This window comes from Eucyclogobius newberryi, unplaced genomic scaffold, assembly GCF_026437365.1.
Source record: "Eucyclogobius newberryi isolate DKJ021-1_F unplaced genomic scaffold, fEucNew1.0.hap1 SCAF_8, whole genome shotgun sequence".
Taxonomy (NCBI): Eukaryota; Metazoa; Chordata; class Actinopteri; order Gobiiformes; family Gobiidae; genus Eucyclogobius; species Eucyclogobius newberryi.
In genome coordinates, this window is record NW_027316500.1 from 4905388 (window position 1) to 4925577 (window position 20190).

General features: G+C 40.9%; 3 protein-coding genes across 3 annotated transcripts in view; 2 read left to right on the top strand and 1 right to left on the bottom strand.

Moving 5' to 3' along the window:
- The window catches only part of tet1 (tet methylcytosine dioxygenase 1), a 154637-nt gene that overhangs the window by 69280 nt on the left and 65167 nt on the right, over positions 1-20190 (top strand). The window lies entirely within an intron of this gene.
- Positions 1441-13251, bottom strand: LOC140351613 (transmembrane protein 150A). The gene is made up of 7 exons (XM_072437514.1): positions 13057-13251; positions 9467-9514; positions 9329-9391; positions 9187-9254; positions 8102-8232; positions 5281-5458; positions 1441-4399 (listed from the first exon to the last, which is right to left on the bottom strand). The coding sequence occupies exons 1-7, from the start codon at positions 13119-13121 to the stop codon at positions 4206-4208; spliced, it is 747 nt and encodes a 248-aa protein (XP_072293615.1). The 5' UTR covers positions 13122-13251; the 3' UTR covers positions 1441-4205.
- On the top strand, positions 14285-19978 carry LOC140351478 (NFU1 iron-sulfur cluster scaffold homolog, mitochondrial). The gene is made up of 8 exons (XM_072437327.1): positions 14285-14393; positions 16310-16404; positions 16483-16618; positions 17696-17762; positions 17837-17948; positions 18213-18276; positions 18348-18522; positions 18615-19978. Exons 1-8 carry the CDS (start codon positions 14326-14328, stop codon positions 18681-18683), a joined length of 786 nt encoding a protein of 261 aa, XP_072293428.1. The 5' UTR covers positions 14285-14325; the 3' UTR covers positions 18684-19978.

Below are 20190 nucleotides of genomic sequence, written 5' to 3' on the forward strand. Positions count from 1 at the left end.
TGAGGCCTCACCTGAGCACCTCTCACCTGAGTACCTCCCACCTGAGGCCTCTCACCTGAGCACCTCCCACCTGAGGCCTCTCACCTGAGCACCTCTCACCTGAGCACCTCCCACCTGAGCACCTCCCACTTGAGCACCTCTCACCTGAGCACCTCCCACCTGAGGCCTCCCACTTGAGGCCTCTCACCTGATCACTTCCCACCTGAGGCCTCCCACTTGAGCACCTCTCACCTGAGCACCTCTCACCTGAGCACCTCCCACCTGAGCACCTCACACCTGAGCACCTCTCACCTGAGCACCTCACACCTGAGCACCTCTCACCTGAGCACCTCTCACCTGAGCACCTCACACCTGAGCACCTCACACCTGAGCACCTCCCACTTGAGGCCTCTCACCTGAGCACCTCACACCTGAGCACCTCCCACCTGAGCACCTCCCACCTGAGCACCTCTCACCTGAGCACCTCCCACCTGAGGCCTCCCACCTGAGCACCTCCCACCTGAGCACCTCACACCTGAGCACCTCTCACCTGAGCACCTCCCACCTGAGCACCTCCCACCTGAGCACCTCCCACCTGAGCACCTCACACCTGAGCACCTCTCACCTGAGCACCTCTCACCTGAGCACCTCACACCTGAGCACCTCCCACTTGAGGCCTCTCACCTGAGCACCTCACACCTGAGCACCTCCCACCTGAGCACCTCTCACCTGAGCACCTCCCACCTGAGGCCTCCCAACTGAGCACCTCCCACCTGAGCACCTCACACCTGAGCACCTCCCACCTGAGCACCTCCCACCTGAGCACCTCACACCTGAGCACCTCTCACCTGAGCACCTCGCACCTGAGCACCTCCCACCTGAGCACCTCCCACCTGAGCACCTCTCACCTGAGCACCTCTCACCTGAGCACCTCTCACCTGAGCACCTCACACCTGAGCACCTCACACCTGAGCACCTCTCACCTGAGCACCTCCCACCTGAGCACCTCCCACCTGAGCACCTCTCACCTGAGCACCTCCCACCTGAGGCCTCCCTGAAAGAGCAAACCATCTAAGACACTTCTCAAGATCTGGAGGAGCAGCGGCTCTACTCTGATCACCGGACCACCCCAGCCCCTTCCTCCAGAGGACACTCCTGCAGTTTGTCTGGTTCAGACTGTCCAGTGGCCTCAGATACACATGAATAGTACGACTGATGGAGTTATCTGAGCTGTCACAGTTATCACATTCTCTCATGTTCTAGATAATGACACTCGGCACATTCCACACGTGTAAACGCTGTCGTCTGAACAGAGCCTCAGTGTGAACAGAACACACCTAACACTGTTGTCTCACCTGTCCAGTTTGACTTGACAGATTTGTGGACTTAGTTACTTGGAAAGATTTATCTTGTCTTCAACGTATTGAGCAACAAGTTCTATTATCTTTTTTTTTTGTTTTATTAAAGTGTAAATGCATTAGAAGTATTGTACTTTATCAAAAGCCAAAAACCTTTGTTTTTTCATTTGAAATACATCATGACACTTATTGCATTGTTCTTGTCCGTCTGTGAGAGTCAGATCTCTCCTTCACTCTGGAACTCCTCCAGGTTTATACTTTGTAGTTTTTCCTGGTCGAGAAGGAGGGTCTAAGGACAGAGGACTCTGGGACATCGTTCCTCGGCCCCACAGACATTGTTTAATCCTTTTTTCACTGTCGAGGCAACTGTTGTGATTTTGGGCGTTACAAAAATAAATTGAATTGAAAACATATTAATAAATAAGTAAAGAGCAGAATTTCCCGTAACCTAAAGACCTCCTTCAGACTTCGCTTTGGAATCTGTCTTTTCACCATTTAAATACTTGCATTAATGTAATTTGGATGAATCTTACTAAGTTTCAGCCTTGTCCGCTGCCACTGAGAACCACATGCTGCTCTTTAGTTCTGCTCTTGTGGTTCTTCAGTTCAGTCCCTGGTTCTAACTCAGGTCCTGGTTCAGCTCTGGTCCAGTCCACACTTTCAGCTTGTTTTAGCACGATGAGGAAGATTCTGTGACGTAACAAGACTTTATCTGTTTATTAAAATGTTTTAAATATGATGAATGTTGTTTGTAGTTTAAAAAAAAGCTTTTTTTATGTTGTAATAGTTATAAGTGTATAAAATAACATTTCTTCACTTTTGTTGGTAACTTTACAGCCCTTTCACATTTATCGGAAACATAAACCTCAACTAATACTGGACAGTTAAAGACACGTTTTAACACATTTCTGGGACAAAACCAGAACTATCCATCCATCCATCTTCTGCCGCTTTATCCGGGGCCGGGTCGCGGGGGCAGCAGTCTGAGCAGGGACTCCCAGACTTCCTTCTCCCCAGACTCTTCCTCTAACTCCTCCGGGGGGATCCCGAGGCGTTCCCAGGCCAGCCGAGAGACATAGTCTCTCCAGCGTGTCCTGGGTCTTCCCCGGGGCCTCTTCCCGGTGGGACATGCCTGAAACACCTCCCGAGGGAGGCGCCCAGGAGGCATCCGGAACAGATGCCCGAGCCACCTCAGCTGGCTCCTCTCGACGTGGAGGAGGAGCGGCTCTACTCCGAGCTCCCCCCGTGTGGCCGAGCTCCTCACCTTATCTCTAAGGGAGCGCCCAGCCACACGGCGGAGGAAACTCATTTCGACCGCTTGTATCCGCGATCTTGTTCTTTCGGTCACTACCCAAAGCTCATGACCATAGGTGAGGGTAGGAACGTAGACCGACCGGTAAATTGAGAGCTTTGCCTTTCGGCTCAGCTCCCTCTTCACCACAACAGTCCGATGCAGCGACTGCATCACTGCAGCCGCTGCACCGATCCGCCTGTCGATCTCACGCTCCATCCTTCCCTCACTCGTGAACAAGACCCCGAGATACTTGAACTCCTCCACTTGGGGCAAGGACACCCCACCCACCTGGAGAGGGCAAGCCACCTTTTTACTGTTGAGAACATATGCTGATTCTCATCCCAGCCGCTTCACACTCGGCTGCAAACCGTCCCAGTGCATGTTGCAGGTCCGGGTTTGATGGAGCCATCAGGACAACATCGTCTGCAAACAGCAGAGATGAGATCCTGTGGTCCCCAAACCGGACACCCTCCGACCCCCGACTGCGCCTAGAAATTCTGTCCATGAAAACTATGAACAGAACCGGTGACAAAGGGCAGCCCTGGCGGAGTCCAACATGCACTGGGAACAGGTCTGACTTACTGCCGGCAATGCCAACACAGCTCCTGCTCCGGTCATACAGGGACCGGACAGCCCTGAGCTCCCGGAGCACCCCCCAAAGGACACCCCGAGGGACACGGTCGAAAGCCTTCTCCAGATCCACAAAGCACATGTGGACTGGTTGGGCAAACTCCCATGAACCCTCGAGCACCCGATGGAGGGTATAGAGCTGTAAAAAACAGAACTAAAGGAAGACTAAACCAGGTCTTCACTAAAGACTAATACTGGACTAAATCAGGGTCTAAAACAGGACAAAACCAGGGACTAAACCAAGGACAAAACCTGGACTAAACCAGGGTCTAAAACAGGACAAAACCAGGGTCTAAAACAGAACGAAACCAGGACGAAACCAAGGACAAAACCTGGACTAAACCAGGGTCTAAAACAGGACAAAACCAAGGACAAAACCTGGACTAAACCAGGGTCTAAAACAGGACAAAACCAAGGACAAAACCTGGACTAAACCAGGGTCTAAAACAGGACGAAACCAGGACGAAACCAAGGACAAAACCTGGACTAAACCAGGGTCTAAAACAGGACAAAACCAGGACAAAACCAAGACTAAACCAGTCTAAACCAGGACGAAACCAGGGTCTAAAGCAGGGACTTGAACAGGACTAAACCAGGACAAAACCAAGACTAAAACAGGACTAAACCAGGACAGGACCACTATCACAACACATCATATGGTCTGAAGATCGTTCTCAGGACACTCCAGAAAAGTAATGAGTCAGTTTTGTTCTTAGAGTGGTTCCATTATCAGGAAACATTTAGTCCAGCTCTGGCTCTGTGATAAACCAGACCAGCTTCTCCCTTTTTCCAGATCTGAAAGTCCGGTCTGAAGAAGGTCTTGTGCAAATACCTTAGTCGGGTTAATAAACACACAGAAAATAAACTACTGTTGGTCCAGCCACAGCCCCTCCCTGCATTGTCTCTGAGTGTGTGTTTCCATTTGTCCTTTTGTGGTGGTGTGGTCAGGAAAGGGTCATCATGAGAGGCTTCTGCTCGTCCCTCTTGCTCAGAACGTTGGAGATCATGTACGAGGAGAAGTAGTAGAACTCCACGGCGTAGGAAAGCTCAAACAGCTGCAGGTTGACACTCAGCATCCACTCAAAGACGGCCGACACGTGTTGGTACAGTTTCTCCTCCTGCGCAAAGAAAATGGTGTCTGGAGAGAGCGTTAAGGAGAGCGCCTTATAAACACCATTAAAGGAGACGTGTGATGCTTCTGGCCAGGTGTTCAGTTCTGAACTATGACATGAGCAGAACAGTGTTTGACATTTTGTTCATTGTAAACCAAAATATTGATCTAAAACGGCTTAATAATAGAAACAGGTCCAGTGACTTCCTGTTCAAAACTGCAGAACTGACAAGCCCCGCCTCTTCAGAGTGACAGTTCACGTCCTGACATCAACACTATGTCATTTGTTTATATCTCTTATTTATTACGCTAGAGCGAGAGAATTTACAAAAGCATTACGTCTATTCTTTTTTGCCATTTTAATTTAATAATGTGCCAAACTACACTTAAAATAGCTTTAATAAAGCATGAACAAAGACTTAATGAACACATTTTTATTAAGAATGATTCAGAATTAGTAATTATTTAATGCTTAACTAAACTCTTAATTAAGTAGTTGAATCATTCTAAACAAACTATTTCTTTATTATGAATTAAGTCAATATTCATGCTTTATTAAAGTGAAGTCTTTCTCTTAAAACAATTTGAATACGAGACAGGATTATTCTGATTAATTGTTGCAGTTCTAAAGTGAATCATGAAAATGTTCTAGGCATGGCTACTTATTACGAGCATCATATTCAACAAATATAAGATGCCTCTTTTTTTTTTTAGATAGAAATGTATTATTTCCTGTTTTTTAATACTTCCAGTTTTGAAGTAAATTCTTATTGCACATTATTTTCATGTTCTGAATTAATCTTGAGCTATTTCTTGACTCCTCTTTAGCAGTGCACATGACGACAAAGCTGTGTGTGACCGAAACTGAACTTGGAGCTCACGCCGGTGTCATGTTTCCCAAAGGATACAGCAGATGGTGACTATGGCCTGGATGATGGCGGCGGCGACGCGGTACGGGTACAAGAAGCGCTCGAAGCCGGACAGCTGGTACCTCCCGGTGAGGGCCGTGAGCAGGACGGTGTAGAAGCAGATGCACACGAAGCTCAGGGCGGCGCCCAGGTAGTGCAGCAGGGCCAGGTAGTACGGCTGTCACACACAAACACACATATATATAAATATATATATATAAATATATATATATATATATATCAGCTATTTCACTTTGAATGCACTGAACACGGTCATTCATATAAATACACTCTCTCCCCTCTTTCAAAAGCCTCGTCTACTCAGCACCATCTCCACCCCAGCAGCACAACCATCAGCCGCCTCACCCTACTTTTTTTCGCTCAACTCTCTGCGTCTGTTTACAGTTTGTCTGGTTGAAATATTAGTGAGATATTAGTACAGGAAAGACAAATATATTAATTTTTGCAAAAAATATACATAAAAATGTTATCACAGAATAGCAATTGTTTTAGGTTTATAATTTCACTTCCTATTTGTAATTGATGACATCACACTAGGAAATTACACAGCAAAACTCATCTAATTTAAATACCTTTTTTTTTTTTTTTTGACAAATAAAAATATATATGAGAGCAACTTTATGTTGTTGCATTAATGTTTAGAGGGTCACAAAAGTTGTTTCTTATTGTAAATTATCCATAATGTTGTAATAAAATAAATGATGCATGACTGGAATGAGTGTCCCCAGTGTGATGTCACTTCCTGTCATTTTTTACAGATTTTTCAAAGTTTTCTCCATAAATACCTGCTCGATTGGTGTAAAACTATAATTTATATGTACAACAGATACAAATACACCAAATAAAGTCAACATTTGACTTGTCATAGGCCCTGGAAGGAAGTTAAATGTTGAAGAATGAAGACGGTTTAAGCTAGATAAATCCCTCAGTGTTAAACAAGTGTATGGAACAAACTTCAGAATGACAGGATATGATCGCACAGTTTCACTCCAATACATTTGTCAAATCACCGCTACTTTCAGGCGCTTTGAGCAGAAACACAGCATCTAATTTGGCCCCCGAAGGTCTGTTGAATTCTGAAAAGAGCATCTATTTTAATTCACGGTCGCACATAAAAGAGTGTCAGCCCAAACCAGTCTTTCCCATGAACAGCACAATCATTCAAGGCAATTTAATCACGACTTTCTTTGCAGACAAACCTGGGCATGTTCACGCACGTATCGAGGAGAACAGTTTGGGCTAATCCTCCTGCTAAACCTGTCTGGAACTGCCTGAGGTTGTCATATGTATCTGAAGAAAATATAGACCAAATGAAGGAAACTACTTTACACAAGGACCATAAGGCAGGATTATCCCCCAAAATATTCTAAACGTGCCATATCATAAAATAAATAAATAGCCGTATGAAAAACTTAGTAGTTTGTATCTATAATGACTCATAAATTAATGCATATTTACTCAACCATGTACTGCTCGAATCTGATTTAGCAGAAAAATGTTGAACAAAGTAGTACCCATGATACTGCAAGTATTGACCCGCAAAATATATTACATCATTATGGATTATTGAAGGATAAATTGATAAATTAGAATGCAGATGTTTTTGAGAAATAAAAAAACTGCAATTAAATAAATGAAAGATAGATATGTTTATATTTCATTTACTTGTGTATAATTCCTACTAAAAGTGTACTTGTGAACAAAACACCAACTTGCACACTTCTTGTATTTTCTGTCTTTATTTCTGAAAGAGTTTTTGATTTGTTTGGGTTTTGTTAGATTACAGACTTAACGTGGAAAGTTGTACGCACACTTTATAAATGAGACCCCTGAAATGGACAAAGTGACCATATTCTCCGACATTTCTTTTACTGATTCTGGAGAAAAAACAATTGATTATTTGGCTTAAATTTGTACAAAATAAAGAGAGAGAGACATGTTATGCTTTTCTTCAGGTACTTAGTATTGAACTGTAACATAAGTAGATCATCATTTTACATTTTGTCCATTATAAACCGCAATATTGATTTAAAACGACGGTGTAATAGAAAGAGGTCCATTCGCTTCCTGTTCAGAACTGCAGAACTAATAAATCTCATGGTGAAAACAGGGATTTTCTGAGCACTCAAGCCTCAAATGCAGGACAAACCAGGATGAACGCAAACATGCAGGAATAAAAAGAAAAATCAAAATACAACTTCAAGTAAACTAATGATGAGGAAACACTTAATAAGGTTCAAAGTCGTGAGGGCAGATCGATACCAAATATTGATATAGCGCTACTCGTGCAAAATTACTTTAAATTTCCCTCAAAAAAATCTAAGTTTTGTTTATATTTTGTAATGCATGGTTCATGTTTTAGGTTTTCTGCACATACTGTTTATTTACTCTTCATATTAGCTCAAGCAGAGGTCGAAAGAAAATAATAATGGCCGACGTAAAATACCAATTTTTTTCAAAGCATTTTTGTACAAAACGCATTGGTATCGTATCGGATCAATGTTGCAACACTTGCCACAGTATTACATTGTATCAGATTAAATAAAAAATCATAGCTATCGCTTATCACTAGTTAAAAGCTCATTCAAATTGATAGCTGGAGCTGTAGCAGGTGCCATGATGTTTTTATATGCTACTGGCCTTATCAGAACAAACAAACCATAAAAGCGACTGAAAAGTGTATGTTCCTTGTATTCGAACAGATTTCCTTGGTGTTTCCAGTGGACTCTCCCTCCTGTGTTTGCTCAGCCGCAGTGACCCTCCGCGTCCACCTGAACCCGGACATAAAGTGTGCACATACGTTACAGTTCCCGGCCACGAACGCTCCCAGTCCGGCCACGATCCCCAGCAGGACCGTGATCCGGCTCATCATGGACAGGCCGGCGTGCTTCTCCATCACGTGGGCGTGGTGGAAGACACAGAAGATCAGGACTGTGGGCGAGACACAGATATGTAACAACACCATAATAACGTTCCGTAAATGCATGAAACAGCAGCTGAATAACCCTCAATGGTTCTGAAACATTAACATTTAGATGATGATTAAATTCATATTCTACCTTTCATAATTTATGATGAGGCTTGATAACTAAACATAAGTTCCAGTAGGTCATGTGGTACTATAAATGATAATGACAATAATAATAATAATACTCATTTACCACTTACTACTAATCACTTTATTACTGTGGTATTGCTGGTTGGTCATGTTTGATGTTTTAAGTTATATTCTTTTGATGACAATGATCAGTTAATGCTTTTTCAAGAGCCTATAACAAGTTAGACTATTCATTTTACTTAAACGTTGTTAAGATAGTTCAAATAATAAGGCTATTTTTATTTGCATTATTAGACTTTCTGATTCTAAACACAGATCGGGTCAGTATTATTATCCCAATTCTTAATTCAATGATGAAATTAGGTTTACTTAAATATTAACTACCTTTGATAATACTTCAACTGCAACATTATTACTTCTGCTATGAAATATAAACACCACAACTACTTTCATACAGTATACAAGTACTGAACTTACTGAATCCATGCATTTAACACCATGACCTTGTTGTCCTGCCTCTACTTATGTTATTTAAAAGGTTATTATTGCACATGAAAATACCTTTAAACATTTGCGTTTCTTAGAATGAAAAGTGTACAATAGAATGTAGTTAATGATTACGGTAAGTTGCACAATGTAACTGCCTGTCTGCGCTCACAGTAAGAATTAATGCATTTTTGAGCAATAAAATACCTGTAGTTGAATGAATACCAGATAAACAGGTTTAATGCCGTTCTGTGGAACATTCCAGACAAATAAGTAACACCTGAAGCGGACAAACCACTGGAATAGTTACACCGTGTTCCTTTAACAAACAGTGAACTTACAAAGAAAGGAGCCAGCATTGATTGTCGCTGTGAAGAGTGAATTTTCTGGTGCATATGTTCCACTTGAGCTGTTTAAAGATGATAATAATGTTATGTTTAAAATGATTCTAACATGCTGGACTGTATTGAATTGGCTTATTACCTAATGGTGGGGACATGACAACAATTGACAGTGTTGTTTCCAAAGCAGAGGCTTTCACCCGTCCTGGGGAAATGAGTGAGATTTTTTCATAAAGCAGAAGTTCATGTTTGGCAGCAGAACAGAGGAGCCAGTACTCACCAGTCACTGAGGGAGCACACGTGGCTGTTGGAGTGAGCCAGGCCGTATCTGAAAACAGGCAACAAGAAGAATGTAGCAATCCTTCATTTTATGAGTTGTGAGATAAAAAAGTGTCATAATGATCATATTTGAATATTCTCAGGACATTCAAAGAGACGTATGACCCAAATCAGCTTTAATGGGTTTTTGTTAGATCAGTGTGTCCTCCTCATTCGTTTACTCAACGCTGTATTTTGATTGATGGTTCCTGGCTTGAGGCTTGAGTGCTCAGAAAATTACTGTTTTCACCTACCTCCTATCCCCGCCCCCATCCCCACCCACATCACTGTACTTAGCCCTCTTGCTATCTTCCTCCAAGTGTTGTTTTTTTGGTGTGTGTGTGTGTGTGTATGTGTGTGTGTGTTTGTGTGTGTGTGCGTGTGTGTGTGTGTGTGTGTGTGTGTGTTTGTTTGTTTGTTTGTTTTGTTGTTTAAGAAAAATAAAGAGTAAATAAAGAAAAAGTGTGTTTTTTCCGTGCACTATCTTTGAGGCGAGCTAGCATCTCAAATGAAGATACTGAGTGACACATGTAGAGTTCTAATAGAGTTCTACGTAGCCATTTATCAAACATAAAAAAACACATAAATGACAATGTGCTGCTTGTTACGGGGAAATGTCACTATGAAGGGGCGGTGCTTATCGGTTCTGCAGTTTTGAACAGGAATGGAGCTGTTTCTATCACTGAGACATTTTATATCAATATTACAATGAATAATATGTAAAACGATGGTCTACGTATGGTACAGTTCAATACTAAGAACCTGATAAAGGCATAATATGTCTCTCCTTTAAAGCACATCATGAGTTGAATTAGAAAATGTTTTTCACCTTGACTTTGATATATTGTATGTTTTAACAGGGGAAATATTTGATTTAAAATATGCTATTTTGTTATGGGGGGTCGGGGGGTCCGCAAAATTAGGGATTAGATTACACTTAAAGGTGTCCTCCACCTGCTTGTCTCAAAGGCTGCCCAGAATGGAGACAAGCAGATGCCCGGGGCAGTTACCAGTCAGATCTGCACAAGGCGTGACACACTATGACAAAAGTAATAAAATCTCAAGCACGTGGCTGACAAACCCACCTGAAAAGTTACATAGTGCACCTTTAAATGTGTAGCATACATGTATAGCATGTAGCAATGTTTTGTGACGTTTGAATAGTTGTGGGCATTGTGGGTAATGTTGTACTTTTAGCAATCAACTAAATGACTGACTACGTTTAGTGAATCATCTGCATAACTACGCACACACCTAGAACTCGGTCGGTACATTCGTTGTCTTGGTAACTAAACTCAAACCAAACCCTGATGTAGGATGTTAGCTGCAGAAGCAAAGCACTTCAATAACTCATGTATAAACTCTGCCAAATCCAGTCACTCGGAGCAAATACAAGTGTTTGGATTAGATTTGTGTATTTTCATCTTTACTGGAACTCGATACTGTCTGTTTACTCCAACATTAAAGCAAAGCAATGAACAATCTGTAGCTATAATATACGTTTTATAACACTAAAATCCACACTATGCCTATTACATGACTGTGTTTTTACTTAATAATCCAGAATCTTTGAAACTGAAAAATACAGATGTGAAACTGGGAAGGAAAGTTTTAATGTTGAACTGTTAAAAAAAAAAAAATTGAGAAATGACTAAAACGTTTAAATATGAGTGAATCGATTTTAAACAATAGTTCAAATACAAAAGTTCTACTTCTATTCTGTAAATTCCTTGTCTAATGTACTGCAGTCTCTAGGAGTCTCTTACTCGCTGCCCAAGCATCTCTGGAAACATTTGAACAAAATACTGAACTATTTCCATGGTAACTTGGCCAAATTATACAATTCCGCAACTAAATACCTTAGAAAAGAAATGCCTTTTCATCTCAGTTAAAAATAACGTAATGTGGATCCTCAAGTCAATAATTCATTCAAAAGAAGAATACTTTTTTGACATCATCAAATCACGTCATCTTAAATCTGTCATTCTCTTCTGTCATCAGTGAGTTAGATCATTCCCGTTTCCTCTCCACATGACAACAAAACACGTTACAAAACTTGCCCGATCACATAGTTTGGGCTGGTTTCAGTGCTTATTGTTTCTCTGGCAGAATCTCAAAAGTGCATCTGTTTCCCAGACAAGCACAAATGGTGGAAATATTATCCAGAGCATATGATTCAATAAATAATGTCATGGTGCGTTGTGGTTTATCTCTCAGGGCAAGAAATATGAAAGAGGTTTTTTAATCATTATGGCATATCAGCAGAGAATGTCCAATACTTTTTTGATAATAATCATAGAACGTTTAATGTGTTCAATGCAAACAGAGCACAAACATTTCAGTATGTTATCCTCAGTGATGTGTCAGAGGTGGAAGAAGTACTTTTGTTACTTAAAGTGCTAGTAACTGTACACATTTCACTAAAACATGATAATATTTTGTATATAATAATATATAATCAATAATCTTCTAGCGTTACATTACCGCCAGACTTTATTTTTTAGACTTTGTTCTTTAGACTTCATCATTTAGACTTCATCTTTTAGACTTTTTCGGATTCTACTATTTACTATTCTACCTCCTACTATTGTATTTCAATGGCATGTCGCATATTGATGACATCATAGAGAGATTCCGTTTTAGAACTCTAGTTTTAGAATCTACTTCCTATCATTTTAAACTTTTATTTTTCTAAGTCTCTTCATAAACTGCTACTTCATGAGTATAAAACTATGACAAATATTTACCACAAATTCTATCCCGCCAAAAGTAAGTCATACATAGAAAAACTGTAGAACCTTCATTTAGACTAAAAGTATACTAAAAAAAATACTCAAGTGAACGTATTGCACAGATTTTGAGAACAATCAAAGTGACAAATTGTGATTTTCAGTTTCCCTGGTCATTTGGAACTCTGAAATGTAGTGGAGTAGAAAGTACAGCCTCTTAAGTAAAAGTAAAATGTTGTGAAAAATGTACTATATGTACTAATGAGAGATACCTAGAAATGTACTTTTACTTTCCACCTCTGCAATGTAGAGGTACTCAAAATGTATAAGATAAGATAAGATAAGATAAGATAATCCTTTATTGTCCCACATACAGTATATAATCAATTTAGCTGGCTTATATCAGTGTTTCTTCTACTTTTAGTATTGTGTAACTTATGTCCATAGTTTGTTTAGGTGGTTGTTATTAATGTTGTGCTCTGAGCTATTTGCACATGTTTTCTAAAGTGCTTATCAGACTACACATGGCAACCAAACTAACATAAAGGACATCATTATTTGGTAAAGTGCAATACAACTGCTATTACTACTGCTGCTCAAATTGCAACTATTACTGCTGCTACAATTATGTAATCTTTTTCACCAATCACTACTAATTGTACAACTTGTCATTCATTCAACTACTACAACTGATACTTTTAGCTTCCATAAATAGAGATTAGAAACTTCAAAAGGCATACAATTACTTCAAATTCAAGAAAAAAAAAGTGTGTTGTGAAATGACATTCTAAACATTTAACTATGAACCAGAGAATATACTCACACTGTCCATGTCCCCACGAATGATACGGAGGCCAGCGTGATGGGCAAGAGCGTCCATAGCCACATGTCTTGACCAACAAAGCAAAAAATATACAATGATGACAAGCTGAAGTCCTTAGGCGTACAACTCTTAAGTCGGTGTTGTAATTGTAGTGCAGCCTGCTCCTCAAGTTGGCCCTGATCTTTCTGCTTGGAAGCTCCATTCAGGCCACAGCACTGCCCCCCTCTTTATGGGAGTGTCACTCTGGCTGCCACTCCCCTCTCGGCACCACCTTCATTCACTTTGCCAGAACAGACGTATTACACAACGGAAATCAGGATCGCCAACGTTGTTACTAGGAAAAATCAAGTTTGTGTTAATGACATGGAAGTGAAGTGGGAGCAGCTGTTACAAAAGACTTCTTCTTCTTTGGTGGTTTATGGCGGTTGATAACCACATTGGATAGTTAGAACATACCAGGAATTCTTTGATGTCATTGTGCATTGTGTCTGATGACGTCCAGGTGTGGACAGGTTGTCTCTCTCTCTCTCTTTTCTCTCTTTCTTCCTTCTGTCTCTCTCTTTATTTATTTATTTTTTGACGGTGTCTCTCTCTTTCTCTCACTTTCTATACATATTTGTATATAGCCTAAAACACATACTTTGAAGACGTACAACTACAGTCGATAGCGGTAAATGCATCTTTTCAGTTGGCCAAGCGCCATTAAAAGTAATACAGCAACAACAACAACAACAAGTCACTCTGCAGTGACATTATATTGAAAATAACATGCTAAGAAATATGTATGTGAAAAACTGTTTTTGCTTCAATATAATCAACATTACTTATAATGATATCCAATATTATCCATGGGTTTCCGAATGTTGAGATATGAGGACAATTGCCATAGCGATTAACAATTTAAAACTAAATATTGTATCTTTTGATTGTGAAAAAGGCCTAACTTACGCACATACCAATAAACGCCTAATCTATTATTGCTTCCGTATCATCAATATTATCTAAAGGTATACAATACTATACCATGCATCAGCCATTTTACAAGCCAACATTGAGGATAAAGTGTTATAGACCTATGAAAGGTGTCTGGCCTTTAGCTCTTTATTAACGTTGTTGACTTTTTACTTTGTAGTGCCCTGAAGTGTTCTTCCCAACCATGGTCCCACCACCTCACAAACAAACAAACAAACAAACCCACGCGCTGGACACAATTGCGTCAGGAGTTCTGCTCGTCCACCACAAGAGGTCCTCCTTTCATAAACAAACAAGATGGCGGCGCGCATGGGATGGACTCGTCTCCTTCAGCTCTTACGGACAAGAAAAGTAGCTCAAACTCGGTATAAGAGCAACCTTATAATCATTGAATACATTTTAAATAATTCAGTTACTTATTTGTGTTTTAGTGTAATATTGGTGTCTAGCAAGGCAATTGCAACTACGTCACATGCTAAAGCTAACCAGTTTCTTTGCGTTTTGATCAAGAAATTATGCCTATTTAGCTTTGGCTCAGGCAGGTATTCACTCAGGGTTCATACAGGTTTTCACACGGGGTTCAAACAGGTGTTCATACTGTTGTTTACATAGGGGTTCATACGGGGATCACACAGGGTTCATATAGGGCCTCATACTGGGGCTCATGCAGGGGTTCATACAGGGGATCATACAGAGGCTCACGCAGTGGTTCATACAGAGGCTCACGCAGTGGTTCATACAGAGGCTCACGCAGTGGCTCATACAGAGGCTCACGCAGTGGCTCATACAGAGGCTCACGCAGTGGCTCATACAGAGGCTCACGCAGTGGTTCATACAGAGGCTCACGCAGTGGTTCATACAGAGGCTCACGCAGTGGCTCATACAGAGGCTCACGCAGTGGTTCATACAGAGGCTCACGCAGTGGTTCATACAGAGGCTCACGCAGTGGCTCATACAGAGGCTCACGCAGTGGTTCATACAGAGGCTCACGCAGTGGTTCATACAGAGGCTCACGCAGTGGTTCATACAGAGGCTCACGCAGTGGCTCATACAGAGGCTCACGCAGTGGTTCATACAGAGGCTCACGCAGTGGCTCATACAGAGGCTCACGCAGTGGTTCATACAGAGGCTCACGCAGTGGCTCATACAGAGGCTCACGCAGTGGCTCATACAGAGGCTCACGCAGTGGTTCATACAGAGGCTCACGCAGTGGCTCATACAGAGGCTCACGCAGTGGCTCATACAGAGGCTCACGCAGTGGTTCATACAGAGGCTCACGCAGTGGCTCATACAGAGGCTCACGCAGTGGCTCATACAGAGGCTCACGCAGTGGTTCATACAGAGGCTCACGCAGTGGCTCATACAGAGGCTCACGCAGTGGCTCATACAGAGGCTCACGCAGTGGCTCATACAGAGGCTCACGCAGTGGTTCATACAGAGGCTCACGCAGTGGCTCATACAGAGGCTCACGCAGTGGTTCATACAGAGGCTCACGCAGTGGCTCATACAGAGGCTCACGCAGTGGCTCATACAGAGGCTCACGCAGTGGCTCATACAGAGGCTCACGCAGTGGTTCATACAGAGGCTCACGCAGTGGCTCATACAGAGGCTCACGCAGTGGCTCATACAGAGGCTCACGCAGTGGCTCATACAGAGGCTCACGCAGTGGTTCATACAGAGGCTCACGCAGTGGCTCATACAGAGGCTCACGCAGTGGCTCATACAGAGGCTCACGCAGTGGTTCATACAGAGGCTCACGCAGTGGCTCATACAGAGGCTCACGCAGTGGCTCATACAGAGGCTCACGCAGTGGTTCATACAGAGGCTCACGCAGTGGCTCATACAGAGGCTCACGCAGTGGCTCATACAGAGGCTCACGCAGTGGTTCATACAGAGGCTCACGCAGTGGTTCATACAGAGGCTCACGCAGTGGTTCATACAGAGGCTCACGCAGTGGTTCATACAGGGGTTCATGCAGGGTTTCATACAGAGTTTCATACAGAGGCTCACGCACAGGTTCATATAGGTGTCCATACAGGGATCATACAGGTGTTCATGCAGGGGTTCACGCAGGGGTTCATACATGTGCTCACACATTGGACTGATCCATCTGTGTCAGAGTTCTATTTGTCCAATAGAGACTCTTTGAAACTGCTCTGTAAATAATAACATTTTTTACAGAAATAGAAATACTATTTTGAGTCGATTAGAACAAAGTGTTATTGCCCATTACTAAAGCAAACAGGAATATTTGATTAAAGGGTTCTGTCTTGTCCTTCAGGGTCCTCGACATATCAGGGACCTCTCATCACACACAGATCAGGGGCCAAGCATCCAGAGGACTACAGTCTGTGATATGGCCCATATATCTGTCCAGTAGGAACCACTCCATACACTTTCAAATGTTTTTAATATTGATTTTAAGTCTTTGACACTGTTTTGCTCTGCACTCAGGGAGAACGATGTCCATACAAACACAGGACACACCAAACCCTCGAAGTCTGAAGTTTCTGCCTGGTAAAGCTGTGCTTGGGAGCGGGACGCTGGATTTTCCTTCCTCGAGCACAGCTGAGTGCTCCACTTTAGCCAGGTTTGTTTTGTCAGACATGAGAGTGACAGTATCATTCTTTTTCAGCCTTCATGCCAACAAAATGGCATCATGAAAAAGGGGATTACACTGAAAGTGGCTTTTGCCCAGACAGTGCTGCAGAGTTTCCCAGTTTATGTCCGGACTCAGACCACCTCAGCCTTGTGTTGTGCAATATTTAGCCACTTTGTTTGGTCCACATTTGCGCTTTAGAATTTAAAATATAACTTTTATAAGCTTTTATATAATGTCAGTATGGCTGCAACTAACTATTAATCTAAACTAAACTAATCTCATCACACATTTTTTATCAATCACACATTTTTTTTTATCAATCACTCAATCATACGATAACTTTTAATGACTTTTTATAATTGTATAATTATTGTTTATTTCAATTGTGCACAATTGTTGCATGTAATTAAAGTCAACAAATTCACCATCACAGTCGAAAAGAAGCGAGAACTAAAACAATGTTTCTATAAAGCTTTGCCTTGTTTTTATTAGTTAAATGTAATAAATTGTGTGTAATATTAGATTCGCTTTTATTGTTTCCTTATGGAGCGTTTCATATTTTGCCTTAGTTAAGAACATTACTAATGTTACCACGACAACATGTAAGACAGGCTTCTAAAGGGCAAGGACACAAAATTCTGCTCATGGCTCAAAAGCTGACGCAGCTCTATGTGCGCTGACTTTTTCCTAGTTGCAGCATTTTACAGAGTCAAGATGGTGACAAAAAAAATCTAGAAACAAGTTGTTTGTTATCAAGAGTGAACATGGACTTCCTGCTATTTGTTCTGAGAAATTAGATGAGATAGAATGTTTAGTCCAAAGCTACATACCTGCCTGATAAGCAGACAGAAAGGCCTATTAGAAAAAAACATAATTTTAGTGTTAAAATGTTATAGTGTAAATAGGAGTAAAATATTTTAAAAGTGCCAATGAAATAAATAGATCAAGGTCAAATAACTTGATGTAATGTGTCAGAATCAGAAAAGGTTTATTGCAATTGTCTATGAACAAAATTCACAAACAGGAAATTGCGTTGGTGACACATTTCATGGTTTGTTTCTTCAGACATTTGTTTGACATTGAAGGAGTTAAAAGTGTGTTCTTTGGCCCGGATTTCATAACATTAACAAAGGTAAATTGAACAACTTTAAGGAATTAGTTTTGTGACTGTAGAACATTTGTTAGCATCATGTGCTGTATATGTAGACAGATGAGGAGGTGGAGTGGACAGACATCAAACGTCATGCTGTGGAGATCATTACTAAGTTTCTTGAAAGTGGTGACCCTGTAACAACTGGTGCAATACATAATGAAAGCAGTAAGTAATGCTGGAATAATTGTCATGTTCAATTGTAGAATTCAGAATACATAATATGAAGATTTCTAAGAACTTGATCATATGAATATACATTATAATGATACTATATACTTTATATATATTGAAATCAGTTTTAGTCTTAAAGTTGGTTGGTGAAACAGATTGAAAACTTTCATGCAAATTGGGTAATAGTAAAATAAAAGAGAAATATATGGGTTCCATTAGCGTTCAGATTAAGGTCAGTACGATTTGTGTTTATTGTAGGTCATTGTGAAGATGATGATGATATAGTATCACTCATAAAAGAACTCCTGGACACCAGAATCCGGTAGAAACCCAACAATATTATGAAAGTTGAGTTGTTTGTATGTGTGTAACATGTTGCTTGTTCCCTCACAGGCCAACGGTACAGGAGGACGGAGGTGACGTTATCTTTAAAGGCTTTGAGGACGGAGTTGTGAAAGTAAAGCTGATTGGTTCCTGCACTGGCTGTCCAAGCTCCACTGTTACTTTACGAAGTGGCATTCAAAACATGATGCAATTTTATATCCCAGAAGTTGACAAAGTGGAACAGGTAAAACATTTTTTTTTTTAAATAATAATAGCTGTATGGTAATATGAATAATTTGTCTGTTGATTTAACATGCTTTTTTTATTATTATTAAGGTTGAAGATGAAGTTGATGAAATCAATGCAAAGGTTTTCCAAGAAATTGAACGTAAACTACAAGAATAAACAACAGCTCATCTTAATACTGGGGAAAAAAGAAAATTGTAAATGTAGAAAAAAGATTCAGCTGTAGTCATTTGGACACTGTTTTTAAGGAAAAACAGTCTTGGAACTCAGATATTTATCCTACTCTGAGTAGGTCCTGCCTCCTGATAATAGCTGTTTACAGTTTCACTTGAGACTACCGTATTTTCCGCACTATAGGGCGCACTGTCAATGAATGGTCTATTTTCTATAATTTTTCATATATAAGGCGCACCGGACTATAATTGCCATTAAGCGAAACAAAACGTGTACCACACAAAATCGCTTTGAGGTCAGTAAGCACAACCAGAATGAATTAATCATATATAAGGCGCACTGGATTATAAAGCGTTTTTTGAGAAAATAAAGGCTTTTAAGTGCGGCTTTTAAGTACAGCTTTATAGTGCGGCTTTATAGTACAGCTTTATAGTGCGGAAATTACGGTACTCTTCTTTGTATCCTGCCCTGTACCCGCTCCATGGCTTCTAAACTTTTACATACACGACCAGTAAGTTGAACCTTAAGCCTCCATTTCTGTTTAAGGACGGATTCTCTTTTTTAACAAAGATTGCCTCCTTAACTCTTTTAAACCATCTTTTCTGCTTAGAATGTATACCTCACTGTCTTTGATAGAGTGGTTTGTGGCTTTAAGATGAAGATGCACGGCACTCTGGGGTCCTGAATTGGCATGTCTTCTGTGCTGATAAATCCTCTCGTCTCACTATGTACCGCTCTTTACAACTTTCTTCACTGCATTGGATGGAATAAACTACATTGCTCTGTTTCTGTGGGTATCTTGTCCTTAGGGTGAACCAGTTTTTGTCTTAAAGTGTTGACTGGTTTACAATAAACGGGAATTTCGTGTTGTCTGAAAAGTCTTTCCGACAGTCCAGAGACAAGGGATAGCGATGCAATTTCTTCTTGGTTCTGTTTCCCTTTTGTCCCATTTGTCCAGTCCTGTAAACAGCTACCATCAGGAGGTTGGGTGGGCAGGGCCGTAGAATGAATATCTGAGTTCTCAGTCTGAATCTGCAGATTGAGACTGACTCTTGGATGAGAGCTAAAATGTCTTGTTTTTCTAAAAACAGTTTTGATGACCAACAGAATCTTTTTCTACAAAGGAACACTCTGGACGAATGAGGGATTACACCAAAATTGTAAACGGCACACTGCATACTACTGAGTGCATTTGGTCTGTTGTTCTTTATAACACATCTGTGACTGTATCAAACGTTTTAATGGAATGGATTAATGTAATATATACAGTTATATGTAAATGTTGTATTTCGTGTTCAATATTATGAAAGCAGTGTTTATTAAAATAATGTATGATAAAACCTTTTTAACAAAAATGCACTTCAAATAGGTGGACTAAAGGTGTTGGTGGACAATTAGCACCTAAAACACATGTTGGCCAGAGTAGACTTATTATTATTATGAAATAGATCTATTACGATCTCTACTGTCATGTTTATGGTTAGTTCCGCAC

Coding starts and splice junctions, on each gene's coding strand:
- LOC140351613 (XM_072437514.1), bottom strand. CDS start 13,121: ATGTGGCTATGGACGCTCTTGCCCATCACGCTGGCCTCCGTATCATTC. Junction 8,233..9,186: donor CAATGCTGGCTCCTTTCTTT/GTAAGTTCACTG, acceptor TCTCGCCCACAG/TCCTGATCTTCTGTGTCTTC. Junction 4,400..5,280: donor GGCCATAGTCACCATCTGCT/GTATCCTTTGGG, acceptor CGCTCTCTCCAG/ACACCATTTTCTTTGCGCAG.
- LOC140351478 (XM_072437327.1), top strand. CDS start 14,326: ATGGCGGCGCGCATGGGATGGACTCGTCTCCTTCAGCTCTTACGGACA. Junction 16,619..17,695: donor GAGTGCTCCACTTTAGCCAG/GTTTGTTTTGTC, acceptor TTGTTTCTTCAG/ACATTTGTTTGACATTGAAG. Junction 18,523..18,614: donor AAGTTGACAAAGTGGAACAG/GTAAAACATTTT, acceptor ATTATTATTAAG/GTTGAAGATGAAGTTGATGA.